At 50.7% G+C, this 14,535-nt stretch overlaps 7 protein-coding genes across 7 annotated transcripts; 4 read left to right on the top strand and 3 right to left on the bottom strand.

Annotated features, from left to right (window-relative positions):
- Window positions 1-723: 723 nt before the first annotated feature.
- N7478_000761 (uncharacterized protein) lies at window positions 724-1,199 on the top strand (the record flags this gene model as incomplete). The annotated part of the gene is made up of 2 exons (XM_056916976.1): window positions 724-735; window positions 807-1,199. 2 exons carry the CDS (start codon window positions 724-726, stop codon window positions 1,197-1,199), a joined length of 405 nt encoding a protein of 134 aa, XP_056784856.1.
- Window positions 1,200-1,359: 160 nt separating this feature from the next.
- Window positions 1,360-1,742, bottom strand: N7478_000760 (uncharacterized protein; the record flags this gene model as incomplete). Its single annotated transcript, XM_056916975.1, has 2 exons — window positions 1,360-1,572; window positions 1,644-1,742. The coding sequence occupies 2 exons, from the start codon at window positions 1,740-1,742 to the stop codon at window positions 1,360-1,362; spliced, it is 312 nt and encodes a 103-aa protein (XP_056784855.1).
- A 156-nt stretch (window positions 1,743-1,898) lies between these two features.
- Window positions 1,899-2,641, bottom strand: N7478_000759 (uncharacterized protein; the record flags this gene model as incomplete). The annotated part of the gene is made up of 3 exons (XM_056916974.1): window positions 1,899-2,204; window positions 2,275-2,513; window positions 2,569-2,641. The coding sequence occupies 3 exons, from the start codon at window positions 2,639-2,641 to the stop codon at window positions 1,899-1,901; spliced, it is 618 nt and encodes a 205-aa protein (XP_056784854.1).
- An 814-nt stretch (window positions 2,642-3,455) lies between these two features.
- Window positions 3,456-3,824, top strand: N7478_000758 (uncharacterized protein; the record flags this gene model as incomplete). The annotated part of the gene is made up of 1 exon (XM_056916973.1): window positions 3,456-3,824. The coding sequence occupies one exon, from the start codon at window positions 3,456-3,458 to the stop codon at window positions 3,822-3,824; it is 369 nt and encodes a 122-aa protein (XP_056784853.1).
- A 6,922-nt stretch (window positions 3,825-10,746) lies between these two features.
- Window positions 10,747-11,234, bottom strand: N7478_000757 (uncharacterized protein; the record flags this gene model as incomplete). The annotated part of the gene is made up of 2 exons (XM_056916972.1): window positions 10,747-11,105; window positions 11,222-11,234. The coding sequence occupies 2 exons, from the start codon at window positions 11,232-11,234 to the stop codon at window positions 10,747-10,749; spliced, it is 372 nt and encodes a 123-aa protein (XP_056784852.1).
- A 1,095-nt stretch (window positions 11,235-12,329) lies between these two features.
- On the top strand, window positions 12,330-12,551 carry N7478_000756 (uncharacterized protein; the record flags this gene model as incomplete). Its single annotated transcript, XM_056916971.1, has 1 exon — window positions 12,330-12,551. One exon carries the CDS (start codon window positions 12,330-12,332, stop codon window positions 12,549-12,551), a length of 222 nt encoding a protein of 73 aa, XP_056784851.1.
- Window positions 12,552-13,669: 1,118 nt separating this feature from the next.
- On the top strand, window positions 13,670-14,218 carry N7478_000755 (uncharacterized protein; the record flags this gene model as incomplete). The annotated part of the gene is made up of 1 exon (XM_056916970.1): window positions 13,670-14,218. One exon carries the CDS (start codon window positions 13,670-13,672, stop codon window positions 14,216-14,218), a length of 549 nt encoding a protein of 182 aa, XP_056784850.1.
- Window positions 14,219-14,535: the final 317 nt, after the last annotated feature.

Raw genomic sequence — 14,535 nt, 5'->3', positions numbered from 1 at the left:
GTCTTCTTTTATAGGTGTCTAAAATGATACAGTGATGTGCCATTGCTCAAGAAAGCCTTGGTCTGAATAATATAGTTTGCAATCAAACAGGCTATATCGGTATGGGATATTCACTAGAAGATGAGAGTTCTTGTGCAGCTGAAGTCCTGCTGTGGTTTCAAGGAGCAATCATAATGCTTGGGTGTATATTGTGATATGTACGATTGATATTACTTGTCTCGAGGCCCTGACAGAGCCTGCAATAGTAGCAAGGTTGGAAGCATCAGTGAGTCGCAAATAGTCGTCTCTTGGGACTTCCGTTGGGCAATTTTGCTACGTAACTGCATAAGTTATATCTCTCCTTCTCCTCGACGATTCGGTCGTCGTTAGATAAAATCAGCCAGGGCGAATGTGTAAATAAGTACGTGGAGGTCAAACGGACTCTCGCCGGCCAGAAATTCATAAACACCCACGCTCGCCTGATATTCGACCAGCCATTAAATTAGAGGCTGTCAGATCTCAATTCATTTCTTGGTGGGCCTTCAAATCTTGTCTTCTGTGGTCTCTGTATATCGGTTCAATTAATCTTAAGTAGTTCGTCATCGCTGGGGACGTATATAAATAGACTTGATAATCCCTGGACACAGTTTGCTGTACGCGAACTCGTTCGTCGTGAGAAATTTCCTACATTGTGGCAATCAAAGCGTTTTTGAAGTCTTAATATCTAGCCATCAAGGTTTTATGATGGATTCAATTGTGAGTTATCATCAGTACTTGAGACTTTTACAGTGAGATTTTCGCTCATCAATCATGAGAATTTTCATCAGGATACCCTTCGAACTTTAACGTCCTTGAACACGAGAGCCATCCGAGCCGAACGTATTGTATCGAAATATGAAGGAGAGTTTGCTACGTTGCAAGCCTCATTCAACCAAACCAAGGATGACATACACGAGATGGCTAAAGTGGTCGAGCTTCTTTATGAGACCAACCGCGTACTCAGGGATGTAGTGGACTTCTTGGTCAAACAAAAGAATATCACTCCGGGCGACGAGGTTTTGCAAATTTCCGACAGGCTGTGCAGTATTCTGGCTCAGCAAGTCCGAAAATATGAGCCATACACTTCTTCTGGAGCAGGCGAACAAAGTGAAATCAATGGCAAATGTGAACAGGATCAACAAAATCGTCATATTTCGCCACTGTCGGACAAACTCTCGTGAGACTGGTGCGACAGCTGTCAAAGGCCAAGCAAGTGGAGACATGGAGACAGCCAATCTGGTCGTTCAGATTCTAGACTTCAATTCATCGTTATAAGCGTCCGTCGGTTCAGAGATACTATTTGATTTGGAATATGTTTCCCATTTGAGGACCAGCATCTTTTTACACTTCTGCAAGTCCCTCATTCATCCAACTTTCCACCCAATGAGCTATGTAGGCTGCAATATCACCTGTAACAGTCGGCTTGACCCGTAGAGCAGATCTGCCAAGCGAGCCGCCCTTCGACGAAGCTGTTGCGCAGCAAGCTTTGCCAGTCGCGAGCGATGGTTGACCAAGGGCAGGTACTGTCGCGTTGCTCGGGTCTAGGGCGGGGAGCTTAAGTCATTGAAGTACATATAATCATTAAATTGACCTCATCAAAAGATACACTGTCCACACATGTATACGTACACTAGCCGTGAAGCCGAAGCTAGAAGGTACGAGTAGCCATATTGTGCGACATTGACAGATCCCAACCCAGTTGGTTTGTTCTCCGCACAGGTCATTGGGAATAATCTGGTTCAGGGTGTGTGGATGTGAAGTAAATGTGTCTTGTCTTTAGGAATAAAATGTATGGCACCACATAAGCATGGCAGGCACTGCTCCATTTTCGATCTACGCGCCAGCATATTTGGCGGCAATCGCTGTAGACCCATACCCTACTACTGAGCTTTCAAGGTTTGCAGGTTTTTGCTAACGCTCATCGGCTCGGTGTTTGGACAACGCTGAAGACACCTGATTGCCTCTTGCACGCTGGTCTTTGTCCACTTCAGCTCTTCTTGCAGCTCCATCATCACGCCGTGACCATTTCTTAGCTCCTGCTCCAATGTAACTGTCCTTGCCACCCATTTCTGCTCGCTTTCAAGGAGTTCTTCGCCGCGGGTACGCTCCCGAGCGAGCTCCCCTTTCAACTGATCATTCTCTCGCTCGAGTTTTTGTATAATTGCTGTAAAGGAATCGGCGCGGGTCTGGCCCGTCAATCAGCTACTTTTTAGCTATAATGAATGGACCCAGAAGGTCTCAGAAGGGAGAACATACCGATTCGCCCCCGTCCAACGTTGTGACTGGCTCAGCCGAGGCCAGGATGTTTGGGTCCACCGCCTCTATCGTACGGCCAAGTTCCTCCAGAATATTATTGTAAAGGCCAACGGTCCCATTGCTGAGGCTTGTCTCCAGAAGATGAGCGCTAGTCGTCGCTACAGACCAGGCATAGCCATCCTCAGCAGATGGCTGCAATCGCACCCGACTTGGAGCAACCGAAAGCCTCAATCGTTCATCTGCAAGTTGTCATTAGCGGCAGTCTCCGCGAAAAATCAACTCTTTTTTTCCTACTAATGTGCGCTGCAAGGGCTTCGCGACACTGCTGCCTTCGCTGGGCGCGTTTTCCGTTGCTGGTCAAAACCATTTGAGATCGCTGAGATTTTGACGGGTTTGACCAAATGTTCGAGATGCTCACTGCGCGCTTTAACAATCTCTCATGGCATTCGTCATTCGCCGTGGACAAGTACAAGCAAATATCATCTGTTCAACTTGGGAAATCAGGCTCGGTCGGGGCCCAGCATTACTAGGCAGTGGAAACACCGTTCAAAAGACTGACAGTTCGATATCGCCACTCGCGGTGTTGAAATCACGCGTTCAATAGATTTCGATCGATCTGCACACAGATATTTTGTTCGGGCGCAAAGTAAATCTGCGCAAAGGACTAGACCTCAGCTGGGAGCTGCAGATCGCGGACTGTCGGGATGGATGCGAACTTGCTTAGTTACACTACGAATCGCCCCTTTTCTTGCGTCGTCGTGGATTTGAGCTACGTCGCTCCCTGTCGCCGAGGAGTAGCCGAATTGTGATGTTTCCAAATTCCCCATCCATTGCATCCTGTAAATACTGTGGGGCTGCCCCTGCGGTCAGAATGGTTAAGCCTGCACATCCACTGGGATTTTGGGGTCGCGACAACCCACGGTGATCAAGATAAGAGCGCTCGAAGTGAAAGGGGCCTTCATTTCACATCCTTGTGGCTTGCAAAGGCGTCAACAAACAAGTGGGTATACAAGGACATTTCAAAGAAATGCTGGCTCAACGAACATCCCTCAATAGAACGTTGCGGGTTGCGACGCGTGTGACGCAATGAGAATTGATATAGCAAGACGAGAAGATAAATAGCCTCAAGCGGACGCAATTCTTGTGGCTATCAAAGATTCGGGATTTCCCTTTCACCCGTCATGACAAGAATCCCTCACGGACGGCGGCGGCGGGAGGAAGATGATCCCGAGACAATGAGTCTCCTGGGCCCTTCATCTGCCCCACGAGCAAAGCCGAAGAAAAGAAACACTTGCCCTGCTGCGCGCGTTCTCGAAAGGACCAGCGGGGAGAACATCCATGTCAATCCCTCAGAACGACTGACTCGTCTCACTCTACGCCTCCGATGCGACAAACGCAAGAAGCCAGAATATATGCAAAATAGCCCGTGGACCGCTTCGGGTCTATACAAAGAGCATGAAGAAGCGCACGGGGAGGAGCCTGCTGTCAAAGAGCGGATCCGCCAGGAATGGCTCAAGCGGTTGCGTCCCAGACCCAATCGCCTGGACTAATGCGCTATTCGTTAGGCCACACTTGGGGTCCTGTATACACTGCTATTTTATCGAGCCATCCGATGACAGATCTGAAACCAAGTCGCCGTACGAAATGGGTGCAATTTTGACAGGGATGTCCGACGAAAGAGTCCGTTGTTGTACCAACGTCGGTCGGTTCGCGCCAGTGCTCACGTTCAGAGATTGCTCTTCAAGGTGTCTCCCGTGCGGAGCTCTCGTGTCGTAGCTAGATGGAGTGAGGTGACTAGAAGCCTAAGGTGGGAGAGAAGGTGGGTTGTCGAGGAACGTTGAAAGGCTGGTTGCTCTGCAAATTCTAGTCAGAGGATAGCTGAACCCATGTCAAAAGTGTACCGACCGATTATGATAATGAATGAATTGTTGAATACATCCAAAGGCCTGTTCCTAAGATTCTTGATGCATTGCCCGATCGAAGTCCGAATCTGCATACATAAAGCGACATGATACATGAAGGGATCGCGATCATCACGCACGCGACCGAGGTCGCAAAAATCAGCCAGTGATTACTTCAAGTTGAGTTCCCCATATCACTCATATCATACACGGGGCATTTGTTCCAATGCATCCAATCGGGAACATCTCGACTGGAGAGCGCTCTTTGTTGTTAATCAAAGGAAAATTTATTGTTATTGTCATCTAGAGGGAAATATGAGGCTATATATACAACGAGAAGAACAAGTTGATTGGAAATCAACTTGATTCTGTATATAGATATTTCGGCATTAATTCCGATGGGACGGCTTGGTTCCTGATCTGCACCAGCCTTATATCACAACATTCCCCCTCAGAATCGTCCTGCTGGCAGGGCGATACTGGAATTGAGCAGAGCAGTCAGGCCTCGGTAAAACCACTCAAAAAACCTTCGTGGGAAAAGAAAGTGGAAAGAGCACCTGCGCTGTCATGCTTGTTGCCTTAGGTTTTGGATACGTCGATTCCCAAAAGACTACAGAACTTGGCAAAGGACGTTGGCCCTAATGGCTTGGTGAGACCATCCGCGGCCTGCTCCTCAGTGGGAACATACTGCAGGTCAATTTCTCCTGCATTCAGCACCGACCGCTGATAATGGAACTTGACATTGAAGTGTTTGGTCCGTTTGTGAAATTCGGGATTGCGGGAGAGCGCAATAGCGGATTGATTGTCAGCCATGATATTAGTGACCGGAGACCGATACAGATTTGTTTCTCCTAGAAAGGTGCGGAGCCACTGTAGATGTAAAATGGCATTGTATTGGCCAATGTATTCGGCATGAGTCGTGGACGTGGCCACTTCCCCCTGACGTTTGGACGACCAGGAAACCGGCGCTCCCGCCAGTTGGAACACGTAGCCAGACGTGGAGTATGCTCCATCCGTGACGACGGAGCCACCGAAGTCGGCGTCAGTGTATCCGATCAATTGACCATTTCGGTAGGTGATACGGTGAGATTGCGTGGCTTTGATGTAGCGAAGCAGTCGCTGAAGTGCGGCCTGGTGATGCGATTGCGGCCGGGATGTGAAGCGACTCAACATTCCGAGCGCAAACGCAATATCCGGTCGCGTGCCAACCATCAAATACATGAGCGAGCCGATAGCAGTTGCATAGCGAGCTTTTGCTTCTTCATCCGGAGGTTCCTCCTCTGGGCGAGTATTCAGGCTTTGCTTAGGATTCATCGGCGTAGACTTCGGCTGACAACTCTCCATGCCAAAGTCGGAGAGCACCTTCTGGATGTACTGATGTTGGTGAATAGACACGGACCCATCAACGTGATAGTCAAACTCGATCCCGAGGAACGAACGAGGGATGCCCAGATCGTTCAATCGGAACTCGGTTTGTAAGGCTCGTTGTACTTGTTCAATTTCGTGCGTATTTGCCGCAGCAACTAGAAAGTCATCGACATAAACGCAAACGACGCAGTCCGCTTTCCAGAAAACACAGTTGTCCGATTGGGCCATAGTGAAGCCCTGAGAAGCCAGGACGCGGTGGACGCATTGGTACCAAATCCGCGGGGCCTGCTTCAGCCCATACAGTGAACGGCGCAGCCGACACACGTACCCTGGTTCTTCAAAGCCTTCGGGCAACTCCATATAGATAGACGAATCGACGTCTCCATGGAGAAATGCGGTAACCGCATCGAATTGGTGGAGTTTCCATCCGCGCAACACGGCGCTGGCGACGATGCAGCGGACCGAGTCCATGCGCGACACAGCCGCAAACGTTTCGTGATAATCGATGCCATGTTTCTGCCGGTAGCCTTTGATGACCAGTCGCGCTTTGCGCGTTCCGTTGGTTTTGGTCTTGAAGACCCATTTGCACCCAATCACATGATCCCCAGCGGGGATGTCCTCCCGCCGAACCTTTTCCCATGTTCCGTGTTCGAGAAGCGACGCATATTCTTTCTGGATGGCGGCCCACCAGATTAGCTGGTCTGGGCCTGACACAGCTTCGCGGAAGGTTGCCGGGTCGGCTTGTCTGGCCGGTGCAGTATTCAATGCGCCTGCCGAGTACACCTTCCCCAGCGATTCCAGGAGACGCCGTGATGGTCTTCGTCTGCGACCATACATCGAATACCCAAGATCCGATGTCAAGTCGGTTTCCTGTTGGCTTGGATTGATCACTGGAGGTGTCTCATCCTCGCGCTCAGATGGCGGCTTCTCTCGTTCATTCGACCGAGGTAATGGCGACGCAGGAGGTGTTGGCAGCTCGCTGGCTGAACTTGGCATTGGTGGAAAGACAGATGATGGAGGAGCGTTGTCCGGGAGGTCGTTGCCTGTTTCCCCCTCGATGAGTGGCGCCACGGGGGTCCTCTCATCGAACTCGACATCACGGGAGAATATTGTCTTTCCTGAGTGGATTTCGTACAGCTTGTACTGGTTGGGTTCACAATAACCTAGCAGTCGGCACTCGGACGACCTCGGTCCGAGTTTGGCTCGATGCTCTTTTGGGATCAACACCCAGGCACGAGAGCCGATCCGGCGTAGATGCAAGAGCGAGGGCGGCTTCCCATAAATCACTTCATACGGTGTCCTTTTTCGCAGAATTGATGCTGGCGCGCGCAGCTTCAGATAGACTACCGTATCTATAAGTTCGACCCACCAGGAAGGAGGAAGGTTTGCATCGGACAGGAGCGTGTTGATCCGCTCCCGGATAGTGCGGTTCGTTCGTTCGGCCAGCCCATTCTGCCCTTTGCAGTATGGCGGCGAGGTGTCAAACTCAACTCCCTGGCGTTCGAGGTGTGTTCCGACCGGCAGATATTCTCTTCCATTGTCGGTAAGAAATCTTCTAATCTGGGCCCCAAATTGTCGGTGCACCCAGGCCTCAAACTGTCGGAACTTCTGCAGCGCTTCATGTTTCCATCTCATGGCATAGGCCCATGAGCCCCGAGAATAATCGTCAGTAAAGGTGATCACGTACCTGCTGCCATCTTTGGCAATCGGCATCTCCATGATGTCCGAGTGGATCAATTCAAAAATTCTCGTTGAATGCAGACGTGGCCGCCTTGCACGGGAGTTCCTCTTCTGATGCTGCTTACCCGACATGCACGCCGGGCAACGCGGCGTTGCCTGCAGTTGCGCCTGCGTCAGCGGTCGGTACGGAGTGCCGGTCTGCCGGAGGACCACCCTCAAGTCGCCCCGGTTCAGATGTCCCATCCGAGCGTGCCATAGCGCTTCGGAGGCCTGGTCCACTCCTTTGCCCGCATCTGCTTCGAGTATCACAGCTTCACCACCGAGTTCAGAGGTTGGCGATGCGCATCCTACGCCACTTGACTCTTCACGGCTGTCGACGTCCATGGCCACCGCCTGCGGTTCCAGGGAATCTGCATGGCCATAGGTCGTCGGCGCCCTCGCCAGTTGGACTCGTTCTCGAGATCTCTTGCTCACATGGCACCGCAGGATCAACAGATCCTCCTCCGCATGGTAGGCGGTCCCCACCGTTCGTCCTCGGCGTTGCACAAAGACGTTCTGCGGGTGCGCTACCACCGAGTAGCGGTCTCTTAGCAACTTCGGCACACTGATCAGGTTCATCCCGACGCGTGGCGCGAAGTATACGTTCTTGAGCACCAGGGGTTGGTTGAACTTCCCCCGGAGCGTGAGCTTCACCGTCCCAATCCCTTCGGCTTCCACTGGATCGCCCGCCGTGTCCAACATCTCGCGATGGGGCCGCAGACTGCTGAAGCAGCTCCGGTCCCAGCAGATGTGGCTGGTGGCAGCCGAGTCCAGGATCCACCGGGGTGACGGTGCGTGGGTATAGAGAGTCGTCACCCTCGCCCTCACAACATTGATCCGCGGTCTCTTGGAAGTCGGCGGGCCCTGCCGTTCTTCCACCTGGCTTGATGGTATACTTCGCAAATTGCTTCTTGGTGAGCCGGAAACACTCCGTTCGGCCTTCAGGGCATGGTCCCTGGACGGCTGTTCTTCTCGCTGTTTCTTCCAGCACTGCGCGACCACATGGCCGCGCTTCTTGCAGTAGTTACACTTTTTGGTATTCTTCTGCACGGTATTGATTGAAGGGCTATTCGATGCGCCAGACGCTCCATGCGGGAGCGTTGCGGCGTCCTTCCGCTGCACCGTCTGTTCTGCATTTGCCAGACGGTTTCCGATCGTGGTCGGGTTGACTGGATCTTTGTCATTTTGGATCGCATCTACAATCAAGATGTATTCTGGTCCGATCTGAGTCAACAGAATCGCAATGTGCGTCCGGTCGCCGATTGATCCGGGGACGATAGCATTCAACCGGTGTACTAACATCCGTACACGATCGACAAACTCGCGTGCACTGCCACAGCGCTCGCCTGTGGTCTCACGCAACTGGGCGAACAGCTCGCAGAACGTGGCGAGTTCCATCCGCCGATACCGTTCTTCAAGTTCATTCCAGAGGTCGCGAGATGTTTCGAGTCCCGCGACATGAATGCTGATGTGGGGGGACAAGTAACGGAAGATAGTATGGTAGGCCTCGGCTTCGCGGCGCGACCATTCACGGTGGCGCTCGAACGCCTGGACCTCCACTTCGAGGCGCGCGTCGATGGCGCGCTGCCTCACCGCCCCGCTGAGGTGGGGCTCCACCAAGGGGTGGATGTCCGCCGTAATAGGTTTGGCGTACTTGAACAGGCAGTCAGGACGCTGGAGGTCGCCCGACACCACGTCCCAGACCTGTCTCGCTTTGAGGTAGGAGGTCATGAGACGTTTCCAGGTAGCGAAGTTGTCGCTTCCTGTCAGAGGCTCGATGGCCGTGACGGCTCGGTCTGGGGAGTCATGGACCAGAGCCGACATGATGATAAGTTGATGAGTTGAAAGCGGGGTAGATATATAATCAAGATGGATAGATAAGATGTTTCTCAGATGAGTAGAGACGGCACCCGAGAGATTGCTCCCGGGCTCATAACCTGTTGTTAATCAAAGGAAAATTTATTGTTATTGTCATCTAGAGGGAAATATGAGGCTATATATACAACGAGAAGAACAAGTTGATTGGAAATCAACTTGATTCTGTATATAGATATTTCGGCATTAATTCCGATGGGACGGCTTGGTTCCTGATCTGCACCAGCCTTATATCACAACACTCTTAAAGCTTTCTTGACGCCTTGACGCCTTGCTTTCGGCAACTACGTATCACGCTGTGCTTGTTGTAACACGCGACTTAAATGTGATTAGTCATCTGTTGACGGTCCACATCTATCTTTCGTTTGGTTGAAGCACGGAGTTACAATTTGATCAACTTACCTGCATATGTGGATGATTAGACATTCAGACTCTGGTCCTAAGGATGCTTTAGCCTTGAATTGACCTAGTTATACAATTGCTCTAGGCTCTTCTAAAAATGGACACGTGTCATCTAATTGTAAATGTTTATATCTGTCAGTGGTCTGCGGTATATGTAGTAAATATATATATGCGTAGACAATGCTGCAGAAACCTCCAGCAGGGTGAAATCCGTCTACTCAACAAGGAAACAGGTCACGACTACAGTCAAGCATCGAGGACGGGTATGAACATGAGATCCGCGCCAATTCTTTAGTCCTCTATGAAGATACCTAAATCTATTCTATGAACGTGATCTACGAACGGCGCAGGTTACGGGTACCCGCCGGACCCGCCAAGAACCCATGGATCAGTATGTTATAGGATTACAATGGTCTTGGAATCTCCCCGTTCACCCTTTGCGAACGGTATATATTACAGTTGCTCAAAACGTTTGGCGGATACGCGTTAGTCACCCACTGCACGATCTCCCTTTCACAACCACAAGCTTCCCGAGACCTACGCATAAGAAAATCCAAGCATCGATGCAGGTCTTCTGTGACGGATCAATAACATCGTGTAGCTCGCATGTGAAGAGCCAGCACCCTGGAACCTCGACCGACGATTGCGAGATGCGTCACGCATTTGCTAACAAACATTCACGATAGATGTACGGAATTACCGCGGCGAAGGAGCCCTTGAAGGGCATCCTCCACCCGATCGGTGATGATTTCTAGCCCTTCGGCAGTTCGCCACATCCCGCATTCGCGCGAGCGCAAAACCATAAATCACAAAGGTCGATGTCAATACCACTCTTGATAATATTTAGCCCATACCCAGGCTAGACTGAACAGATACATGTATGCGTGGGGTCTGCAAGTGGTCTGCATAGGACTGGATCTAGGACATCCAGAGAACGAAATTACCATCCTGCGGGAGAGGTCTTCATGAAGACAGACACAATTCGATCGGCTTACCTACCAACACCTTCCTTGCCCAACCTGGGCAAATACGCTCAAGCTAAAGCTCCCCGTGACGCAAAAACTATTTTTACGGACTTCGCCGATTGTCCGCACCCTTTCATGATCCAATGAGACTACCCTTTTGCTCCGCTGTGTCATCCCTTCTCGCTTCTCCGCGCGCTAGGTCATTCCACGCTCCGAAACTAATCGAGAGACCAAGACCTCAATCACATCCGTCCTTGGGCTATCCTCTGCCTAATGAAAATTTCATGGTTTTGATTCTTGTTTCCCAACACACGATTCTGGGACCTGTCCATTTGCGATACACTAGTCGAATCGTTCGCATGCACGGGTGATGGCCTTAGAGGGGTTGCCATTCGAACAGGTGGCACACTACCAGGCGGAGAATCCGTAGACGGCAAGTCTTTCACATGTATAGGGCTTTGCGGTGGATCGTTCTTCGTGCCTGTATCACTTACCCATCTCGCTACTGGCTCCAAGTCAAGATCGACTAATTTTAGGTCGTCGTTGATCTTTGGCGCAGCGGCTTCCTTTACGCCGTCGCGAATGGAGGAGTTCGAACATACTGGAAGGATTTAGCAAAAAAATATTCCAGAAGACTCGACAAGGGTCACAGAATTCGCCGGCTCGTGTACATGTATTGGTATGTCAGATGGTGTTGTCCTGCGCCCTACAACTTACCTCCAATAATCATTCTCCCGCATTGACTATCGATGAATCTCTCGACTTGTTCCTTTGGGTCAAATACTCCAAAGCAGGATTGGATGCGTCTGGAATCTGGAAATTGGTTGTGCGCTTCTGGAGGGGCGTCTGGGCAACATATTCTCAGTTGCAATATCTGCCCTGGTCAGTACGGCGGTATGGTAGAGAGAGACAAGAGGGAGTAAAAGCTTACTTCGAAGCCCCCGAGATCACCGAATTGGTGGTGCAAATGTGTCTTTGGGCCATCTGTGCCTGCCGGGGCTTGGACGCCCAAGCCGTCGCCGCGTCGTCGATCTAGTACGAACAGCTGCTGGACGCCATGCCAAACCCATATTTTATAGTCAGACCGCTTACAATATTCGATTTCATGCCTTTGGGCTTTCATGTCAGGCCTACATGTATCGCTCTCTGCCATGTCGGACTTGTGCAGAAGCTCGAGCTCGACGATGCTATCCCACTCGACATTCCACAACACCTCTAATTTTCGCACTATGTTCCTCCTTCGACGACTGCCGTGTACTAGGTGTTGAAGGAGTGGCAAAATGCGCATGAGCCCGATATCCTCGACTACGAACAACACCGTTCCGTATTGTCCGAAATCTAGCGGATGTCCAAAAGGACCGAACACGTGAATAGGGAAGTCAGTCCTGGACCTTGAGGAGTCGCGGACAAGCCTCTCGGTGAGGCCCGATCGATGTCGGACAAGAATATGCAATCTGCGGACCTCGAAGGGCTCATCACGACTTTGGCCTCGACAGTCCTCCCAATACGCTACGTAGAAGAGCGGCAGGTGGAGGATAGAACGGTACCCCGAACGCGGCATCCACAATTGTACATGTTGGCCTGCTTGAATTTGCCAGCTGCTGGGTACCGCAATTTGGAGCCAAAGAAGTCGATTCGAAGCTATGATTTGGGCCGAAACTGCCGTCCTTCGCCATTTGCGATGGTTGATCATCTGCAGGGTCCACATAGCTAAACATAACGTTACCCACATGGCAAGACCACCACTCAGAACCCAGAAGTACATGGTCTGGCTGTGACGTAAATGGATCATCAGAACAGTGATCCCGGCGATGACTAGAACATAATGGATCTTGAGCATAAGCTGGGGGTGGTGTCGACGGATTGTGGTGAGTGTTGTCGGGAACACTGCGATGAAGCCGATCGCAGCCTGAGTAATATCAGTATGGATTTCATTGTCAAAGGAAGCCGAGTTATTATTACCATAAGTGCCATCAACGTTGGGCCAGCGATTGGTCTCGGGACTGGGGTGGATGAGCCATGGAACTTGATTATCATTGTGCCATGAAGCAAGCAATGAATTATGCATAGTCTGCCTGACCATCGGTGTAGCCATGCCACTACCTCTCGGTCGACGTGAAGTAAATGAGAAACAGCACTAAACGTTGGGCCAGCGCAAAGAGGCAAGAGGTGAATGACGGCCAGAGACCCGGCTCTTCGCTGTGTATCGGCGAAGGATGGAGTTGCGAGACAGAGAGAGACAGCGTTAGCTGCTAGACAGATTACTAAAACAAGCAGTTGCCCGTAGGAGCCTAGATCAAGTGATTGCATCGAGGTCGGGACCGGAGAATGCCACACCCGCCTCCAAGGAACCGTTCGTCGTAATTTGAAAAACCAAATCCCACCAATACAACAGCAACGGTAGAACAAGGATGCCACAAGCAGAGACGCCATGCAGAGACCGTATTTGCTGGGGAGAGAGGCATCCCACCATAGTTCATTGAATTGGAATGCCATGAGGGCTGCTCCGTCTACCCTACATCACGGGTGCTGAGAGGATATCCCGGGCACGCTGGGGCTTATATTGACACCAAAATGTAGCTCATAAACCATCAAAACGGTCGATTGCTATACAGTCAAATTTGTGCTGGGGATGTGTTGATCATCGAGTAGGACAAAGGTATAGCGAATCCGGTGTTGGGTGTCAAATCAATCCACTTCAACATCTGTTCAAATGCTGCATCACGATGATTCGCTGGTCAGGGAAAGCAACGAAGGCTCCACTTGATTTGAAACCGAAGTTCCGGGAAATGGGCAAAATGAGAGGGCAAGATCAAAGAAGGAAATTGGACAGACTGTGGATGAGAAATTGCTTTACTTGCTTTCCGGCGCAATTCTTGCCAGATAGGAAGCCGAAAAAGTGCTGTACGCTAAGTCATTGGGATGATAACACACAAACAGACACAGATACTCATAAAAGGGGCGATATATGTCATTAACCCCACTGTTATCATCACTGCGGTGGAACCCTATTCATAATGTGCGTAAACGGCATCTGTGCCGCTTGAAATATGATTGGTACCGTAGCCCCTACACTTGGGTTTTACGGAGCTGCGCATTTATGAATGAGCATGTGAAGGCTATTTTATTGCATCATCTTCCTGAAAACCCTTCCCCAATTCCACCATGTCATCCGGAATAACACATCAGACTGCGGCTAATGACTGTACTTCTAGTGTGTACAGCCGGTCGCTTGGATCTCTTAGACCATCAATGAATGAGGAGACACAAGTCGCTCTTGTACAGGAAGGCCCGGAGATCAACCCGCTGGACCACCAGATTGCAATGTCACGAGGGTCAACCATAGCTCTGGAGACCTTGCCGTCGCGGTTGCAGCGATCAAAACGGGAACGCGAGCTGTCACCCAGCCAGCTACGAAACGACAAGCTTCGTCAGTGGGAGCAGCAGCAACACGAAAATGAATTCTACGCACTTTGTCGCAGCAATTTCCTCGAGATCTCGCAGGCGGTGGTGGGACTGTCCCAGGAGATCACTTTACAATATCATTTTGAGCCGGAGATGGATCCGGTTGGAGACATCAGACTCCTACGAGCGATCGAATCTCTTCGCGCCGCTCTAGAGAACTCACGAAATAAGGAAGCCCAAGCGGAACACGCTTGGAGGCGTTACTGGAATCTTTCACGCGTCTGGAGCTCTTCGGGTCCTTGGATTTAATGTTGGCACTGCTTTTTAACAGTGTCAAAGCGACTCTAGCTCGAGCCAGGGCTATACTTGACACTTCTTGCGAAGCTACGCATACTAGATAGTCACATGTATCATTTTCCAGATCTCTCCATCTCAGATTTATTGGTTCCTTCCGATCATGCTACAGCACTGGGCGTCGGAGATGCCGCCGGGCACAGATTTAGTTTCACCTCGTTCTATTCAACGGTACTATAGTATCAACCATAGCTAAGAGAGGGGAAAATCGCTCACCGCCATAAATCAACCATACAAATCTACCAGGTGCTTGTAATTCACTTTACAGTAAT

The sequence above is a fragment of the Penicillium angulare genome (assembly GCF_028827245.1).
Source record: "Penicillium angulare strain IBT 27051 chromosome Unknown utg000001l_segment0_segment0, whole genome shotgun sequence".
Lineage (NCBI taxonomy): Eukaryota > Fungi > Ascomycota > Eurotiomycetes > Eurotiales > Aspergillaceae > Penicillium > Penicillium angulare.
This window is presented reverse-complemented; position numbering and strand designations above follow the sequence as displayed.